The sequence below is a fragment of the Gavia stellata genome, chromosome 3 (assembly GCF_030936135.1).
Source record: "Gavia stellata isolate bGavSte3 chromosome 3, bGavSte3.hap2, whole genome shotgun sequence".
Lineage (NCBI taxonomy): Eukaryota > Metazoa > Chordata > Aves > Gaviiformes > Gaviidae > Gavia > Gavia stellata.
In genome coordinates, this window is record NC_082596.1 from 25,715,461 (window position 1) to 25,736,147 (window position 20,687).

General features: G+C 40.6%; 1 protein-coding gene across 1 annotated transcript in view; it reads right to left on the reverse strand.

The window, feature by feature from the left end:
- Positions 1 to 8,025: 8,025 nt before the first annotated feature.
- Positions 8,026 to 20,687, reverse strand: part of SDC2 (syndecan 2) — a 60,955-nt gene continuing 48,293 nt past the window's right edge. The window contains exons 2-5 of the mRNA XM_059815350.1: positions 19,729 to 19,840; positions 12,488 to 12,621; positions 11,543 to 11,678; positions 8,026 to 10,287 (exon numbers count right to left, since the gene is read on the reverse strand). Of these exons, the coding sequence (XP_059671333.1) occupies positions 10,124 to 10,287; positions 11,543 to 11,678; positions 12,488 to 12,621; positions 19,729 to 19,840 (546 nt within the window). The 3' untranslated portion in view covers positions 8,026 to 10,123. The remainder of the gene's footprint in view (positions 10,288 to 11,542; positions 11,679 to 12,487; positions 12,622 to 19,728; positions 19,841 to 20,687) is intronic.

The window sequence follows — 20,687 nt, forward strand, 5'->3', positions numbered from 1 at the left end:
AACGTCAAAAATAATCAGGATTATCTGATTGTAACTTGGTGCTTCAGGGAATAAGCCGGTATCTAACTCCTAGAAAGCGGAATGAAATCTAATGTGAGGACAGATGACACTTCTTACTGCCGGATTTTTTTCACTTTCTATTTTACAGTATATGAAGCAACTGGTGGAGCGTGCTGTTAGATACAGGATACTGCCTGAACGGATGCTGAATCTCTTCTGATAGGACAGTTGCTTGGTACCATGCTTCTCCCTACACGGAATGGGGATGATGGATGATGCTATTTCGCTGTGCCGTGTTTTTCCAGTCCGTTTAGGCTGTATGGCTTTTGGACCAAGGACTACTTCAGTGGAGCTCCGAACTTTATTGAAATCTCTAAAATGTGACTGTATTAAAATAATAAGAAGAAATCACAAGCATATTCACATACTAATTATTATGCAAAGTGGGGAGGGAAGAAAGTAACAGATTCCTTTGAAAAGCTGCCAGCACAGGTCCAAACACAAAAGGTGTTTGAAGTGGGAGCACACTGTACCAGCCTGAAGGAATTACCAAAATACCAGTTACCCTTGTTTAGAAGCATGCTCTCAATTTTCATTTTATGATATTTATTTACTTTACCAAAACATTTTCTATTTTTTGACTCAGTCTCCTAAAAGTCTCTTCTAGGTCCACATTGTATTTCAGTACCACTAGAAGGTGTTCTCTTCATTCAAAGTTTTTCTCTGTTGCTTTGCACTATAGGCACGTAAATATGGACTGCTAAGTAGTGCGAACTTCAACTTTCATTCCCTCTTCTTTTTCAGTTAAAGGAGCTGAAAAGAAATATCCCTAAGTTTCCAAGAAGCACTGTTTTTCAGTCCTTCTTAGGAAGAAGTGTTCAAGCTTGACCCTGACTTGTATGTCTTTCCATTTATGCAGCCTGGCAGCAAATATATCCTAATAGTGCATAGAATGAGGAAAAAGGTAGGGACATTGTGAAAGAAAAACAGCAAGCACCTCATGGCATGTATTCTTCTACATGGTTCTGCTAGCTTTTCTGCTGCTGTGTCAGAGATTCATTTTTTTCAGGTATCGAAAGCAGCATCAGCCAAGAGCAGAACGTCTGCCAGCAGTGGGTTGGTAGGGCATGCTTGCTTGGGACACATCTTAGCTGGGGTCTGTCCAGTGCTATACAGGTTTACTGTCAGAAGTCAGTGTTAGTTGCCCTGAGTTTCTATGCATTCTCACACTAAGCTGATGTAAGCGAAGAAAATTCATCGTCTCCCGCCGAAGTGAAATCTCCTTTCTGAACAACACAAGCCAACATACAGCTACTAGCAAAATGCCACTGTATACATGCTCCAAGAGCACAGTGACGTTGGCAGCTGCAAGCCCTGGGTCCTTACCCAGTGTGCAGCAGCCCTTCTGCTGTTACAGCCTTTTGCAGTGAGGGCATACAGCACCTCAAAAAAGTGGTGAATGCACATGCTCTAGGCACATAAAAATGTCAGCAACTCATGACCCCACAAAAGTTCTGGCAGCAAAACTTGCTAGTAAGACATAGCCTGGCAGTGTAATTTCTCCTGCAGATTACTGCAAGTTTACTTACAGGGGCAATGGCTTTGCCATGCCACAGAAAGGATTTTGTTAAGCACTGGTGGAAAGTGTTCCCACTTGAATCTCCTTATAAACTGTGTGACTTGTGCTGCCATGAGTAGAGAGCAGAGCATGGGCACCTGATGTGAAACCAGAGGTGCAAAGAGCCCTCTCTCTGCATTCCTATGGACCTCCAGTCTTCAGGCAGCAATTGGTCCAGCAATATACATGGGTCCTCCTCCGCTCCTGTGTTTACAAAGCAAAGGCATTTGGATGCCATATCATATATTTGCATTAAAAATATACTAAATAGTGCTCTAAATATCTTTCCTTATAATGATGGAATTAAATTATAGTTTCTCTCAGCAACTCTCTCCACTACAGCTAGGTACCTTTATTCATCTCAATATTTTTGTGAGGATAAAATCCAGGTTCAACTTACTCAAAATCCAGGTTCAACTTACTCAACACGTATTTGTCCCAAACAAGTTTAAAACCATAGATACTTTTAAAAATGCAGATAAAATACATCTTTTCTTTCTGGATATATGGATGTAGAGTAAAGGGAATCCTCTACCCTGCCGTGTACCAAAGCAGCCCTTTTTTCATAACACATCTACTCTAATGGCGAGTTCCAAGTTCAAAGGACATCCAGTGCAAGCCCACCACCCTACATGAAAACAGTTACTCCCTGCGCACAGCTTGGGCTGGGTTGAACTGCGTTGAACACAGTACAGACTGTCTTCATACAGGATGAGCCAATAAAGTATCCATCTAACAGAGGCAGATGGGAAGCTGAGCAGGAGTGTGACTTCTCTGGGTAATGATGCTTCAGCCAGCCATTGTACTGGGAAGGGGAGCGTTCTTGGAGTGGCAGATACGAGACAGATGGATAGAAATTGAGTGCCAAAATAGCTTGCTACCATCTGAACAGGCCCAAAAGTGAGAGGTGTTTTATTTTGTGATGGGTTTTGAATGCAAACAGACACAACTCCCCACTCAGTGTGTGGATGCATGCTTTGAGACGCAGCTTCACCAATATCTCATTCTAGGTTTAACTACAAGACTCCGAAGAGGCTGCTCAAGTCAAGCAGAGATAATATAGCATTAATAATTTAAACCTCAAAAAATGTGATTCTGCAAGAGTGTCAACATGTTACTATCAAAACTAACTAAAGTTTCGGCGTCATCTTCTGATCTTCTACAGTATATGTTTAGAAGATGGCATGATTCTTACTCAAATTTGCAAAGTCTGTCTGATCACAGTTTGAAAGCTTTGATACACATCCTGAAAAGTGAAAAGCTGATATACTAAGAGCTTGTGTAAAAGAATATATTGCTTATTTAAGGACAGGTACAGTTATTTTTTAGACTCTAGAAGAGCCAGAGCTGAACAAGTCTATGGATTTTCAGAATCTGCATTAAAAGTCCCATCAGGAAAGGCTGAAGTAAAATTCCACTTAGCTTTTAGTGGTTGAATGTGTGTTATAAAAAGCACAGACTGGCAGAGAAAAATTGATGATTTCTACTGCCAGAGCTGTTACAAAAATCAAACCATGAACTGGGAGAAGTCACATGGCTGAGCACCTGTAACCAGTTTTTGAGATGATAAAAGAAAACTTCAGACTCTTTGACAGCTCTTCTGTGGGTATAAAATTCTCTTTTTTTATTTTTAGGCTTTTTTTTATAAAACCACTTAGAAGCTGAAAAAGCAGGAAAGCTTGTACTCTTCCAATCTATGGGAAAAAAGAAGAAAGATTGAGACCTACTGGTTTTAAAGTCTTAACAGACATTGTGATTGGAATTACTCAATTCAGTAACTAGCAAAAATGCTTTTGCTTAATAAATAAGTTACTTCCAATAATTACGTATGCTTTAAAGTCAAAATGGTTTTGCTAATCTTTGTTCTGATGTGCTTAATATATTTTACTTTATAAGAAGTGCTAATTTTATGCATTCTTAATGAAATCTCAATTTCCATGGAAAAGCAAGTTGAAACAAATAGAAGCTATAAACTGAATCAGCTGGTAAATAAATATTTGTTTACCATTTTTAACATAACAGAATGGAATAACTAGAATATAAAAATGGAACTTAAGCTTTTTAACAGCATAAATATGTAAATAGTGTGTGCTCCTGCAGAGCAAATAGAAGTATAAAATTTACTGTAAAGATTAAATTAAATTACAAGTTAACAAGTCATCTTGTTTACCAGCCAATGAAAATCAATTTTCTTTAGGAAAATATCAGAGCACATGCAAAACAAGGTGAAAGCTGATGATTTAAAGGAAGGTTTCTTGCTGCTGCTTTGATTGCAGTCAATAATTTAAGCTGACTGTGATTCTCAGGGAAGGTTTTCCTACAGGATGAAGCTCAGATAATGAAGATTTACTAGAACTGTTCCTGAAGCCTTGCCTCACAAGCATGAAGCTGGCACAGCCGCTAGTCTGGCAGGGAGGCACCAGGTCAAGTCAGGGTCCTTCATTAAGAGCATTTTGGTCTGAGCAGGAGTTAAGCTGTGCCCTCAGCCATCTGAGACTCAGCCCCAGAAGCTGTTCCTTCCCAAGAAGAGGTTTTTCCCCAAGTCAGCATTAACTCAGCTGGCACTGTGGGCTGGACTAGAAGGAAGCACATGCTCCGCTTCTCTTCCTTTCACAAGAGACTCTTCTGTTAGCTCTGCGGTAATGAAAATTATAGGGATGAATGATGAAAACTGAACTTTGGATTGTTTTACATTCTTTCAGTACTCTTTAGCGTGAGGGTTGTTGACTTCTCCCTTGCCACTATATTTAGAAAAGGGGAGTAGGAGGGAGATGAGCGTTAGTACTATGGGTTATGACACAAAACCATCAAAAAGTAAGTCTGTTCCTATTTCTCTTCAGTATCCTCTGGGGAACTGCAGTGTTTAGAGAAAGCTCCTGTTCCACTGCAGGAGCTCAGGAAAATGGGCACCAAACTTTGTTTAGACTCTAGGACTACATATGGCCATACAAGGTGGGTGGGTAGCTAGGACACAGAACTTTATCCTCCGCTGAGCTTAGTTTCCCACCATGAGATAAGTTTCAAGTAGCTTGTCTGGTGGAATTATTGTTCCTTATATGTCAACGCTTGGTTCATTTTAGGATTAAAAATAGAAAAAATCAGAAGCTTCCTCTGCATTCAACAAATCAACAAAAGATCCATGGGAAAAAAAATTGCATAATATAAATTAATTAGAGTCACCTCTTACAGAGAACTTGGGTTTTGTTTATTTTCAACAAACTATTACAGGTTTTGCAATATTTTTCTGGAAGTTTTTCACAAGCATTCCTATTTCTCACTCTGGGCCAGGGCTGAACTGCCAGGCTGCAGGAATTCTTTGGACCTGACCTTCAGCCATGAGAGATAGTGACCCTCAGCCCCAGCCCAACTACAGCACAGTTTTTAAGCTGCAACATAAATTAAAAAACTCAAGAGATCTGCAGGCTATGCCATAAACACATTTGATATTAAAGGAGTTAGGGGTAGTGAAAGCTTGACATATCCTAAGCTCGGAAAAGAAATGGAAAATTCCTTCAATATGCAACAGCACATCTCAACTGCAAAACCGCAGTTGCACCTCTCATCCTTTTCTTCCCACCTCCAATGGAGGAAAGACAGCCCAGACCCTTCCAAGGGCAATGCAGCACCCTAATCTTTGCCTCCTGCCACCCTCCCAGCACCTCCTGTGGGCAGCAAAAGGTGCGTGGGGTCAACCTTATAGAACCTCCGCCCGTTTTGCTGTAGCAGTTCCTCTGCAAAGCTGGGGGGCGAGCAGCCAGCAGAAGCTGCAACTGGCAACACGTGCAACAGGTAGCACCGATCTGCAACGTGCTGGGTAGCTGCGTGCAACCGAGAGAGTCTCTCAGGGTATGACACCAACATCTGCCTACTCTCCTGCCTACAGATTAAAAATATTGCTCTGTTAAGAGCAAATGCAGTGTGACGGCAACAACTCAAGAAAACAAAACACCTTGTAACTTCCAGTGGAAAACGTGGGCTGTCAGGACAGTTTCTCTTCCTGCCTTCTTTCCACTCACCCCAAATTAATGTCTGTAGACCTACGTGGGCCCTGCCCCCCGCCCCATCCCTGCTAGAAACTAAGCTCGGATACTGCAAACACACAGAGGGTTTTTCAGATTTCCACCCACGCAAGCAGCTACCCTGCACATCCGATGCATATGTGAAATGGGTTCACAGCGGTCAGGGCAGGAGCCCACGTTTCCATTTCTAGCTCTACTGAGCTTAAGTTTTATCATCTGTTTGTTTTCAAAGCAAAAAAATAGACAACTTACTTTACTTCACAGGGGAAGAAATCTCAGCAAAGTGTCTTTTCCACTGGCAGGGTTGGGTTACAGCTCCCCCACTCCCACCCACACAGCTGAACCCAGCGCCTGGTCAGCCCAAGAGGCAGGAGGAAATGAAATGCACATGTCGGCGTCCCCCTCTCCTGCTCCAGTTCCTTAGCAAAATCACTCTCCTGCTCCAGCCGCAAGCCGTCCCAGGACCAAAAGATGTGCCAGGGAGGGGGATACTTTCTGTATCTTTTCTCAGACAAACTGCACAGAAAAGTCGTGCTTCCTCAACCTGAAGAAAGTTTTGGAAAGGCAATGCTCTAAAAGGTCACAGCAGGGAGTTTTCACACCAAGGTTCAGAGCTCTGGCATGCACAGGCAGAGCTTAAATGTAACAGAACTAACATTAAACCTCATTAAAAATGGGCAATAATATTGCAAATTCCTTAAAGGAATTGATGCCAGTCTGATTAAGCAAATACTAAGTTACAAATATAACTGATTGCAAGTTTAAAAAAAAAATTGCTACATTATTTCCATCTGTAAGAATAGTTTCCTTAAAGACCTTTTTCCCCTCAGATTCCTTTCCCCCTTCTCCTTGTTTGCTTACTTGAACACAGAATCTAATACGAAGCATGCTGTCATCATTTCCCTCACACAAACATTTTTGTTCAATGTTTACCTGGATACTTCTTTCCTTACAAAAGTCTCCTGTATTCCGTACGTTGCTTAAAAATAGTATCTGTCACTTAAGACTGCACTCCACCATCATGTCAATATACAGCTCCAAGGGAAAAAAAGAGCAACAAGTAGCCAAAGTTACAAATATGCTATTCTCTTGTTAGGAGATACAAGAGAACAATTTTGGTTTTAATTTATCCTATTTCAACAAAGTGCAATGCTCTAAGTGAAGAAAAAACTAGCAACACAGCCTGTAAACATGAGCTACAATTCACTTTTAAAGCTGTCAAGCAGAGGAACAAAGAACTCAACTTCTGAAGTTATTTTTCCATGGATAAAGCAAAGGTAAGAGACTTTTTTAAAGTTAAGATTTACATTACCTGCATCAGGCTTCATTTGCAAATAATTTAAGAGGAAGTAACCATTTATAACGCAGAGTAAATCAAAGCAAAATGGCATTCTGATAAACACTTAGAGCCTATCAATCACAAGGAGGTGCCGGTTCAGGTTGCTGAGGAATTTCAGAGCTATTACAGCAGCTCCAGCGGAAAAGAGCCAAGGGTCTTTAGGAAAAGCCATCCCAGAGGTACAGAAGCCGCTGCTAGCTGCGGGCACGTGGCGCAGCATCCACAGCCTGGCACCGGGACTCCCAGCTGCCCAGCAACATCCATGAGTAGCCAGAGTATTGGTAGAAACTGATTCAGGAAGGGGAGAAGAAAAGGGAAGCAAAACCGAAGACCAACTCCTGCCAGGAAGGCTCAGTATAAGAGACGCGCATTCAGCTGCCCATTTCTTCTGAACAGCGTCGCTGGAAGCCGGGTATCTGTATCAGCCTGGTTTTCAGACTGAAGAAAACTGAACCGATGTTTATAATTGAGATGATAGCTCTGTTAGAATTCTTCCCTAATAGTATGGTTTGGCACTGAAAAGAGAAAGCCAAAGAGATCGCCAGATGATAAATGCTACTATCATGCCTACTCCATGTTAAAGAAGTTTCAAGTTTTTGTTAGGGAGGGTGGGAGAACTGTGATACTTTAAGTCCGTGTACACAGCCGAAGCATTAAACCTCTTGTGCATATAACAGAGTGGATAATGGATGTGTATGGGGGAAAAAAAGGCGAGTGGTGAAACAGAGCTGAAACTTCACTGTTGCTTCTGCTTGTAAGCAGATGCAGGAGGAACCCAACAAGCATAATATTTGGTAGCCTGCATAATTACAACAGACATCTACGTTGGATAAAGCGTCCTGTGCATTAGGTATACAGGCAGAGTCTAACATTTATAAATAAAAATAAAACAGCTTCTTAATACCAATTTGCTTATGAAGGAGGAGGAGACAATTTATCTGGTGTTTAATATTTATAGCTGTACTTACAGTGATATTCATTGCACCCTTAAAGAAAATTCAGATCTACTACCTTAAGCAAACTGGGCTTCAAAAAACTGGATGTCAGACTATACAAATAAAGTATTAGTTTAGGCATGGTAGACTTTATTTTGGCACTTTAACAAATGCTTTATTTTACAGCAGTGGCACAGCATTTGCCAGAAACTTTCTTTTCTTGGCACAGTTATTTCAAGCAGTTATTTTACTAATTGAATTTCACTAAATATTGCACAATAAGATATACCTGTTAAATTCTTACCCTGTTTTTACTTGCTGAACTTGTATGGCTTTGAAAAACTTGCCAGTAAGTGTAAGTAATTTAAAAAGCAATATATTAAATATTTTAGCACAGGATAGCGTTTGTTTGTTCCTAAATGACCACTGAACTTGGGACAACAACAAATACAAGTTATGCAACTCCTATCTGAAGAGCTACCAGATCTTATTTACAATACATTGCCATTTCTGAGAAGCAGTTCAGCTTGACGTCCCGAACACCTATATTTTGGAAATCTCAAAAATAAAAAATGAGGAGGTTAACAGAGCAGAAGACGAAGCCATTTGTCTGTTACAAAGCATAATATAAGGAGGCAGACTATCGTCTTCTCCACATGCCCCTCTATCCAACACCTATCTGCTGTCTAAGCAACAGAGCCTTTTCTCTTCTACTTGGAATATTTCCTTCTTCTCTTATGAAGATATTCCACTTGTCTCAACTCTTCTGCTGGAGTCCGAGCAGAATAAACCAAAATTCTCTAAAAGGCCGAGGAAAAAAAAAACCAGAACAACAAATCAAAACCCGATATACACAATAAATGAAACCGGGTACTCCTTTGAATTTTACAGTACGGAAAACATCATTTGCAGGAAGAACAGGCCTGTGTCAATACTGCCATTAAATATACTGCAAAGGTCAAATGACTCATAACTCATACACCAGATGCAAGACTTAAACATTCCCACTTTTCTCAGCAATAAATCTGGTCCGAGGATCAGCCTGATCAACAGCCTTTTTCTTTTGGTCTGGATTTTTAAAGATCTACTGGATGTACTCTATGACATTAAAACATAAGCAAGTAGACATAAAATGAAAAGCGTACAAAAGTATATCACAATGGAATTCTCAGTATTAGGCCACATGATTTATTCAGTAGTGTTTATGTTCCCAAATTACAATTATGTCTATCCATGTAAGACTACAAAAGTTACCATTAGAATTGTCTGTGCTTATAAAATACCAACATTTTCTTTTACTGTTATATACTCATTAACACCAGTCTGCGACGAGTTACATATAATCATAGGCACTTCAAAGGCTTTAAAAGACGTTTACAACTTAAATGTATTTTTAAAGAACAAAAATTTAAACCCCTACTTGTACCTTCAAATTGCAAATAATTAACAAATACAGTGGCCATAGAAATCTGCAGCAATTTCTCAAAATACTGTTAGAGTCTTTGGGTTTGCTTAGGTTTGTCAGTAGCTTACTCCAAATCTTCTGTACAGGAGATTTGTTTAGTAAGAACACGACTACACAGTTTGTAGTAATAATCCAATTTTACACATTAATTTGCTGTTACAAATCTCACTGAAGCTACAGGTACGCTGAGAAACAATGCAAAGTGTAAAATTGATATTCTGACACTTAAATTTATACAAAGTGGAGGTTAAAGTTTACATAGCTGAAAAATTACATTTACACTAAAAGTTACTGTTATCTGAATTATCTGGAGACAAATTGCACCATGACAACTACAAAAAGGCATTTTTTGGAAACAGATAAATTAATGAAATAAAAACTAACTTGTAAGATCAATCTGAGACATGCCGACAAAAATTAAACAACTTTCATTGAACCATAGGATAAAACAATAATTTTCATTATTTTATATTTATGCATAAAGTTTTAAAAATGATTCAGTGAACATCAATGGTTTTATAAAATAATGCTTTGCCACTGTTATTCACAGAACACTGCAAATGTTAAGTTTTAATTTTACATTTTTAAAGGAATACATGGAAAGTTTTAAATACAATGGGATTTTATCATAAAGGTGCCGTAATGGCTCTGTAATGAAAAAAAAAAAAAAGATCTTCATTATTCTATGCAAAAGCTTTATTTAAAAAAGTTCAGTGATCTCATAAATAGAGACACTAAATAGGAATTTTATGCATAAAACTCCTTAGTAGGTGCCTTTTGATAGGCAGCACAGGATGGTTTACGTTCACCAAGGTCGTAACTGCCTTCATCCTTCTTTCTCATGCGATATACCAGCAGCAGGATAAGGAAGATTGCGAAAAGAAAACCAATAACTCCGCCAGCAATAACAGCTGTAATCAAAGAAACAGAGATTCACAATATGCCGGAAAAACAAGTTTAGCACCATGTCTCTTTTTCATCTCACACAATGCGTTTGCCATTACTTTCAGATTACAGAATAGGGCTCCCATTATGCAGCTGTCTTGATTATTAGTATCCTGAAATATATTCTCAGAAAGCCTGTTTGTGTTTATGAAGGCGATCATTTAAAAGGACCTTTCACCTATAAGTGAGTGATCCAACAACCCACAGTTCTAAAAAAGTTATTAAAAATTTTCCAAAACCTCAATGAAGAAAGCCACCCATACTGCCAGAGAATAAATTTGTCTTCATTTATAATAATAAACATTTAAGTTTCTTTCAAACTCATTTTTCAACAGTTACCATTTTCAGACTTAAAAGAACTATTTTGTTACACTAGCTAAGAAATGGGTTATCCCTTTTCTCCATTTGCTTTCACTCTGACTCTAGACCGAAATGAATTTCCTATTGATGAGTAATAGGCGAGAACATTTCATGGAGCTGCAGGAACAGAGGCATTACATTCATCATGCACTTGCGAGTGTGTAGAAACTATCAACTCCAACTAGACTTCAAGAGCAAACGCACATGCTTCCACTGATGTGGATATTAAGGCTGTTTCACATTTTGGTGCTCAGAGGAAGATATGGTCCAAAACTGTGTGACCTTCATAGCTCCCAACAGCCCCTCCGAGGACACGGGGGAAAAGTATACCTGTAAACACTGTTCTTATGCCAAAAAAACCACACATGTAGGAAAGCCACGTAAAAACATTGGTGGCCAACCTGTGCCTCCCTGGGTTATGAATGAAAATAGACCCTCTGTATCATAAGGACAGCACTCATCCATCCCTCTCCATCCACCCACTCCTGCCATGAGCTCCTCCCAGGCAGTGTCTATCTGCACCAGACAGACCAGACAGTGATGTGCTCTCAGGAGCATGGGTGAGAAATACATTTCTGCACTGCAAGCATCAATCCAAATCGCAACTCTCTTTCTGGGCTGTGGAAGCTCCAGATATTCAGCAGGCACTATTCAACTTGCGGGCATCAAATCAATTAGCCATCAAATAACTCCAGAAGATGCCCGTCTCATTCTCATTAAATCAATCACTGACTACCCCCATGAATATGTTCAAGAAACTATCAAGAAAACACAAAGGTTGAGTTTGCATTATTTGATATGGATCCCCTCTGTTTTCTGTGGTATTTCTGGCGAGATGGACCTTGGCAAACGATGCCTTACCTGCCAGAACTTCTGTTCTCTGGAAGAGGTTTTCTGAATGCTTCTCGGTGAACACGTCAGTGTCATCCCCTGGCTCATCACTCTTTTTCTTGGCATCTGTCTCGGGCCTTTCCTCTTTATCGATTTCTTCAGGTGACTGGCACAAAAAGAAAAACAGAACACTGCTTACAGACAGGGTGCACCGCAAGCCGACACAGTCATTGCCCATCATGGGCAGCCACGAAGCTGTGGCTCCACGTGCGTACTCCACATTACCCACAAACACAACACACATGGGAAGCTTTTTGACCGCTGAAAGCTGTGCTAGACACTGTAACTGAATCTATTTGTTGTCACCGATGTCAGAATGAAAAGCACTATCCACAAGTTTAGAACCCCCAAAAGTATATTTGGCAAACAGCTGTTAAATATTGCCTGTGTTTATCAGAATAACAGCCTCTGAATGAAATAACAATTCTGAAATTAACACATCAGGTATGCTATATTCAGAACACCTTTGAGGATAACTTAGTCAAGACAATATTACCTATGGTGGTAGAAGGAAATATTGAAATAGCAAATGGAACCTGGCAAGTGTTCAAACTACAGCAAGCCACACAACATTCTCCTTTGAGAAGGGAAGTTTCATGTAGAATTTTTGAATAACTCTGAGAGATGTAAAAAAGGTACAGCTTGGACTCAAAGGTATCATGAGAAACTGTCTTGTGTATCATGAGATACTCTTTTTTGCATCTCTTTTCTTTCATGTGAAATCCAGACATCCCTACGCAGACTTTCTAGTAGGAATAAAACTGAGCAGCTCTGTATTCATATAACAGGCTGCAGTAGCATTAAGTAAAGTTTGTGGAGGCTTTTTAATCCGTAGCAATCAAACAAAGTTAACATCAAGCCACCAACAGGGTACAGCGGAACCTTTGTAAATAGTGTTGCTCTCCAGCCACACACCTTTGTTTCTGCAGGCACCTTGGTCTGCATTTTCACCGTGGTGGTCTCAGCCCTAGATGCATCACTAGGTGTCGGTAACTTTGGAAGTGTTCTTGATGTTGTTATCACTGCACTATCCTCATCTTCTTCAGCACCTGGAGACAAAAAAAAGTGACATTTCCTTGACCTGTGAAATTCTTCCAGACCAATTACATTTTTTATTATGACACCGAGGCAGGGGTGCTTGCACAGCCCACCCTAGGCAAATGGCCTAGATGACAATGCCTGCTAAGATAAAGATGCAGGTGCAAACAGCATGCCCCAAACTGTCAGGAGGGTATTTGCCCCAAGTGATGCCATGGAAGAGGAAGAGGGGTCATCAGCCAGATTAAGCAGTAACTGGGAAATTACCATGGTATTTTTGAAACAGAAGGAACCAGCCCGAAAAGGGGTATGAAAAAAGCATAAACACTTGCAACGGGGCAGGAAAACCCTGGAGGGGAAGCAGCAGCCATAAGGGCTGGTGTGACCCTGTCTGATGTGGCCCCGTGGCACTGGGGGCTCTGCTGGGGCTTGGCAGCGCCACCACCCCCCACCTTGGGTGCCCCCAGCAGCCATCTCCAGCTCTGCCGTGGCCACCACGGGCGCACCCCTGGAACCTGCACCCCAGGGGTGCAGGGTCACCTCCTGGGGGTGGCAGGAGGTGGTGGGGCCCCGGGAGCACATGGGGCTGGGGGCACCCACGTCTCCCACAGTGAGAGTGTGTGGGCAGGGGGACCTCCGCACCCAGATGAGGGGAGTTTGCACACTCCATGGCCTGCGAGAAGGGGGCACGTGTGTGCACAAAAATCTGTATGTGCATGTGGTACACATTGGGATCAGTTATAGAAGGGGGGCTGGAAATTTGTAGTTGCGTGTCACCATTTTTTAAGTGGCTGGTATTGTGGTTATCTGTTGTATTGCTGATATTAAGCCCAAAGGTATCGTTCAATGATTGCCAGTTAATTGCATATCATAAATAAATCAAATCAACAAACTTCTTTGTCCTGACTTGACTTAAATCACATGAACTGAACAGTTTTTCCCTGTAACATACTGTTTCAACAATAATCTCTCTCCTCTACAGCAAATCTGTTAAAACCCTCAAACATTAGAAACTACTTGGTTTTTTTCTACAGGAAGAGTGCTATTACTTTATGTTTCACTCAGTAGGAATTCCAATGTTTTTAGACTCCACATAATTCAGAAGCCTTTTTCTTTTGAATACAGAGTAAGAGGACAGAAAGCTCCCTAAAGATGACCTTAAATTTAATTTCCTCCACATTCAAAGCCCTGTTGGAATATGAAGGCTCCTTTAGAATAAGATAATGGACACATCTAATAAATACCCTTTAGTGATACTGGAAGGAAGAAGACACGGATAAGAGACTAAATTATTGCAAGGCCTGAAAAAGGAAAAGAATTGACCTATTTTTGGACCACTCCTTAGGAATCTCAATGTGCTCTGCTCATTACAGACACCTGCTACCCAAGTAACTATTGGGTAATAAATCCAGCAAATGTGCATAAGAGTAATTCCTACCAAATAAAAATATATCCTCTTACAGCAGAATAGTATGACTCACTCATTCCAAACTGACTTTTTATCTTATTTTTGTAGAGAAAGAAAACAGGCTGAAAATACGAGCGCAATAACAAAGCTTTGAACTCACGATCAAGAATTATATACATTTGGCATTGAAAGGACAGGCACTAACAAGACAATAACTAAAACAACTTCTGTACTGTAGAAAAGAAAATTTGGAATAATTAAAAAAAGTACTACATTAAAGCCACCAGCACAGAGTAATACTGGAAAAACCTTCAGAGATACCAAAATTACAGTGCAACCTCCAGAATAAAGACCTCACAACAAGAATCAGGTATTTTCCTGAAATGCTACTCAAAGATCAAAAAAACAACATCCTGCTTCAAAACAGAGGTGAGGAAAGGCATCCAACAGGAAAATTTTTCTGGCTTTGCCTCAAGAGTTTTCTTTGAGAAATAAGGGCTCAATGGATAGCTCAGCCTGTTTTACGTTCCAAAGTTCCTCCAAATTACACAAGACTTTCACAGTCAAGGAAATTAAAATTGATGATCAGATTAGAGATCTGATAAAACACACTTTGAGAGTACAGAACTTTAGTTTCTTCTTTTTATGAAAAGATAAGTCCCATTTAATCACAACTGCTCCTCCAAATCCTTAAATGCCACCTTCGCTTCAGGCAATAGTTGTGTCTGACAGATAAAATGATGAGCATTACAGGTCTGAACCTCTCTGGCTACAGGGGATGCAGATCTCTGGTCTCTCAACAAATGTGTGACTAATCTAACCCCTGGACTAGTCACTAGATTTGGACCAAAGGTACCCAACTCCTCTTCCGTGCAGTGTCAGGTGAATCCTGGCAATGCCAAAAACATCAGGGCACCTGTCATTTAGGCCTGACTCAGGTACTGGCTCAGACACATCCCCATGGTTCCTGCTTTCTAATTAGCTTTATCTAGACAGGTCTTTGCTTGGCATGGAGTAGGTCTAAACAAACAGAAGGAATTTCCCTTGCTAAACTGACAGTAGTTTTCTCAGAACTACCCGTAAGTAGGACTGAGGGATCAAAAGAACCCTCTCTAATACTCTCCAGAACATACCAATAGCATTTTACATTATATGATGTTCCCTAAAAGGCAAAAAAGAAAAAAAAAAAAAAAAAAGAACGAACCATCCCCCCTCCCTGAATCCAAATAGGATTGGAAAGAAAAAACCTACAGGGTGTCATGAGCATAACTTCCAACTAGGTTGTTAAGAGGAATATCGTCCAAATACCGTTGGAGTGTAAGAGCTTAGACTCTTGAAAATAGCACTATCTCTTTAGATGGTTTCTGGATTTGGCCAGCTTGGGTGATGGTGTTGGGTATTAACTGCCTTGACTCCCTCTACAAATAGACACTGCCCTCTTAGTGAGGGCACTGCAAAAACCCTGCAGTAATTAAACCCATATCCATCTCTGTGGTAAAGAGTTGAAAGCTCTCGACCATCACACACCATCTTTTATCCACTGCAACTTCTTCAGGAAGCCCAACTGCTGTCTCCATAGTGGTCAAAATAGCTCTAAATTGTGCTGTAGTATTGGAAAAATCTAGTATAGCCCTTGGTGATGCGTCTATTAGCTGCCCCTTGGACTATGGGAACGCAAATGCTCTTTCACACTTTTGGTGCTTAAGAAAACTTGTCAGGAAATCAAGACTGTGCCAGCTTAAATCATTATATACTACAAAAACCCCACAGTAGTTAGCACTCTTACTTGCAAAGCAGCCAGTGATTAACTCTTGCTACCAAACAAATCCAGTCATTTCACCCTATCTTTTGGCATCATATTTGTTTGCTGTTGCATATCGCTTTCTGGGAGTACTACCACCACAAACTTGTCATAAGGTGGGCACGCACATACCCACCATCTCTTTCACACCTTCCATCTCTATCATCAGCGTGGCACATACCAGAATGATGCATTTTTAGCTGACTTATCTCACCCCCATTCATATGAAAAGCCCCCAACACAACCCTTAATCAACACAGCATTAGGCAACCAGAGATGACAGTGTAAACATAATACTTGTGCCCTATCAGGGAACTGCAACTGAAATAAATGGGGACAGTGCAAGGATGGTATGTCTCTGGTAATTCTCACCTGAGGAGGGGAAAAAACCCAACAGAACTTGAAGAAAATAAAAGGAAGAGTCCTAACTATACTGAAGATTCTGTCCAGCACAACAAAAACACTTTCAAACAGTATCACAGTAGGTTTTTACGTTAAAGGACCTGGAGAACCAGGCAGTCAATGTCATGAAGCATGCTTGGGGCTGGTGTAGCAGGTGGACAGAAGAATCTCTTGCTCCAAGGCAATCCGAAAGGCACATATGAGTGGGACCTTAGGAAGTAGAAAAATGAATACTTGCTGTGTTGCCTGCACTACAGGAGCGGAAGGACACCAGGAGAGAGTGTGTCGCCCCACCTGGAGTGCCTGCTAGGCACACTGCCACCAGGGCCAGGAGCATCCAGCATCGGTCGTGGCCCCCATGCCAGCTCCTGTTCAGCACCTGGGAGAGCGCCCGTGCCTCCCCCACCTAGAACCATGGCCCCAAGACCCAGCCATCAGCCCTCACCCATCCCCACGCCACACTGCCACCAGACTCCTAAAATGGCTTCTGGCCTTGGAGCCTAACTTCAGCTTCCCATTAGGTCAAGAGCCAAAGCAGATCTGCTGTTGTGTTTCTTGGAGGAGCTCCAGCCCCACCACCATAACTTACCTCCAAGAACAGTCCCCAGTCACAATGTTAATCTAGACCTAGTTCATCCTGAGCTAACCTTCTCAACTCGGGCTGCGATTGACTGAGAAATATTAGGTTGGGGAAAGAGAATAAGGAGAAGGAAAATCTGCATCAGATTCTGATATATATTGCATAGACTTGTCTACCAGGAGTAACTTAAGAGAATATGCAAGAATCAGACAGTTTTCCAGATAATGTGTAGATAAATCTAATAGAGATGGTTGCTTTCCTTAACATAAAGGTAGTCATGCTGCTTAGCAGCTAATTCCAGGTACTTGCAAGACTAGGGCTCAGTTAAGATCTTTTATGCCAGAGGAAAAAGCAACAGTAATTATAAAAGCATTTCAAGTTGTATATAGGCAGGAAAATTTTTTTTTCTCTTTTATTATTACGCGATATACACCTACACTAAGAAGAGTGATGACAGACTGAGGCATATCCTCAGAGATGGAGACTGCAAGAAGGAAACAATGAACTAACGAATTCACTACAGACTTTCCGATGTTGATATAGGACAATCAGGAAGCAGGCATGGTCCCTTCAGAAACAGTTGACCAAAGGATTCAGACCGAACACTTGGTCAGACAAACATTAGTAGCTGAACGTACATGAAGACTAGCGAGGCTATGAAAGGAAAGGAAAAAAACCAGAACACCATCACCTTTTTTTCCTCCTTAGAAAAAGCCCTCAGCCAATTTCTAGTTTGAAATGTGTCATGCTTACAGTGACATTTGTCCATGTTAATGCTGCTTGCAGACCTGCAAGGGCATTAATGGTGGTGCTGACAATTCCTGTTTATTTCCAAAGGCCTGGTGGCAGCTAACAATTTTCGTACCAAGGAAAGGAGTCAGCATGTTGTCATCTTGGATCTGTTTGCTTGGAGTGGAATTACATAGCAAGAAAACCACTCTTGAGCAGGAAGGCTCTTCCTGCTAGGAACACTACATCACTGAGTATCAAGTAAAGAGAGACATATTCAACATAATGTGAGGAAAATTGATCTGCAAGACACTTTCTACTTCATAAAATTGAGATAGCAGTAAGTATAGGATGAGTAGAGTGGAGAGGATGCTAATTTACTTCCCTCTTGAGATTTTTTCCTTAAGTGAATAAAACTCGGCTCATAGATTGCTTAGAAGATTATTTGAAATTAGACGTCTTCCTCTGTTCAAAAGACTTATATTTTGGTACTGTCACATGAGCTCTCTGGAGGGGCATCCAGCTAGTCTCAGTCTACAATGAGACTTTTCCTGCTTTGTTGTAGGAAAGAAAGAGATTGCCAGAGGTAGCATGTGTGTGTGTTATTACTCCGTCTTCCACCCATGGCTCAAGGCTGAGCACAGGTAAAGGGAGAAAAGAAAGCCAAGGTGTTACTGTTGGTGAAGTCTAGAGGTACTTTCTGTCCTTCTGGCTCCACCTTTACCACTGAGATGGGTTAATAAAATCTGAAGCCAGTTCTTTTATAGTCTTTTCCACTTCAGAAGCAGGGCTGCATTTTGAATCATCCATATTAGGAACAGCCAAACTCCACATAGAGATGAAACAAAACCAGAACAGCCCATTCCTTATATCATACCGCTATTTATTGTCAACCTATCTCCTTTCCTGAAGCTTACAAAATCAACAGCATCTCAAGTCAGGACAGAATCAGATGCTGACTGAAAGAGCAATTTTCTCAGAGATCAGACTTTTCCTTAGAGAGTCCTGGAAACTGGATGAAATCACTGACTTGGGTGTTGGGGTTTTTTTTTTTTTTTCAGATGAAATGTTAAATTTCCCCTCAAAGAAGTCTACAGCATGGATGTCCAATTAAGCCTCTGATCACATTGGAACTTCAAACTCCCCCTGTGGAGGACTCCCAAAATGCAGGGTATTACCAGGTGCACCCAGGTGCCAATGATCTATGGGCTTGGATTTGCCTGGCAGCACAATCAGATCTCTGCAGACTTCATTGTAACGTATCCTTGAACCTCCAAAAGAAAGGAAAAGCAAAAATCCATCCAAAAAATCTCAGCTGTGGCTTACAAGGTGCTAAAAGAAGGGCTCACCCTTTAAAAATTCACACGTATATATAAACATCAAAAGACAGATTACAAAAAGTGCAATAACAAACAAATAAGTAACACACTTGGAAAATAAATGGGATTTCCACAACAGCTCAGCAAATGCTCACAACAGTAAGGAAACTTCTCTTCCAGAACTACCATAAAATCCTGTACTTAACTTTTAATGGCTGGAGCCTCCCAGCTAGTCTAGAAGACATTCCGCAAAGAGGCTTTCTAAGAGAAATGATTAATGAGGTTTCACTGACAGTTTTTTGAAAAATGATGAGCTAGCTACATGCCTCTAATGAGTGTTTAAGTCTGAGAACTCAACGTTATGTTTATGAATTTCTTTATTCACTATATGGATGTAATTACCTCAGAGAAAACTGTCATGTTTTTGGCAGTATCTAGACTTCCAAATTTAAAACAACAACAAAAAAGAAATGGACACCATGTTTATGTCAACCTGAATGCATATGAGAGAAAACAAGTTTGCTCCTGCTATGTTTTCTTACAGACTACTAAATTAGCATTATGCTATGGGAGAACTAAGCCTTCTCTAGTCCTTATTTCTAAACTCTAGAGAGATCTACACAGAAACCAGAGGGACAAAAGAGAGAAAAAATCACAATGAAATGATGCAACTAAGGAGTAAGAGAAAAGAGCAGAAAGTTAATATTTAAAACCCAGCCTGCAGGGATGCTCAGTGCACTGTAAACAGAGAGCCAAGCACTCATGGTACTCACTGAAAGAATCATCTCCAGCTTATAAAGGAAAACTGCACAGCTTTTCCGCAAATAATTGCATTACTTCTTACACTTTTTAAAATCAAATTGTGGCATGTGGTCTCACCTGAACCTGACCCAGAAGAATAATCATCATCATCAATTGGATAGACGCCTGATGCTTCTTCAACAGAGCTGTTGTCAAGGTATAAATCTTTATCAGAGGTCAAATCTGCTCTCTGGAAAACAGATAAGAAGGAATGGTTAAAAAGATAACAGTTCTCTAGTGCAGCAGTCTCTTCATATTTGCTCCTATTTCCAAATTTGATGATGGCACACTCAACAGTATACACATATATATATGTTAAAGAAATTTGTAAAATTATAGCATAAAAAAAATCCAAGGCTGCACAATGAAAACTAAGAAACCACCCAATCTTTAGGAAGCAAGCCCCTTTCAAATCACACTTCCTCTCATTAAATGCATTAATGAATAAATAGGATTTGCAATATACTCTGCAGAGCTTCTGTAACAAGAAAGAAGCTAATTCCAGGATTGAAGCCCTCTGTCAAGATCTCAAATATACAAATCTATAGGCTGTCACATGAAGTCTACCATTTGATCTCAAATGGGAACCAACAAGAGCACATCTCAAAAACCATCTCGGATGTACATCAAGCCAAACCTCACGAAACTCCTCACAAGTTAGAACGAACAACTGGGACTACAGATGTTTCCAAGACAGTGCTGTTTGATTAAGGATTATGATATTTCCAGCTGAATCAGACAGCGCATCTCCAAAATTCTGGTCAGGCAAGATGCTCCTATTCCTAAATGAACACATCTCTCCTAAAGTTTAACTGTAGCTGTAACAGGCTAAAAAGTTGTCTTCTTGTGACTTTCACCATATTTTTATGTCTGCAAGTATTTCCCCACTAAAGAAAGGTTCTGCTAAAATGAGCTGATAATAGAACAAGGTATCAGTCATCCTTTCACATTGACAATTCAGGCTTTGAAAGACTAGAAATTGTCTTCCTCTACAGCAACTTGGCTTTCTCAACAGAGCATAAACCCATGTATCTCTG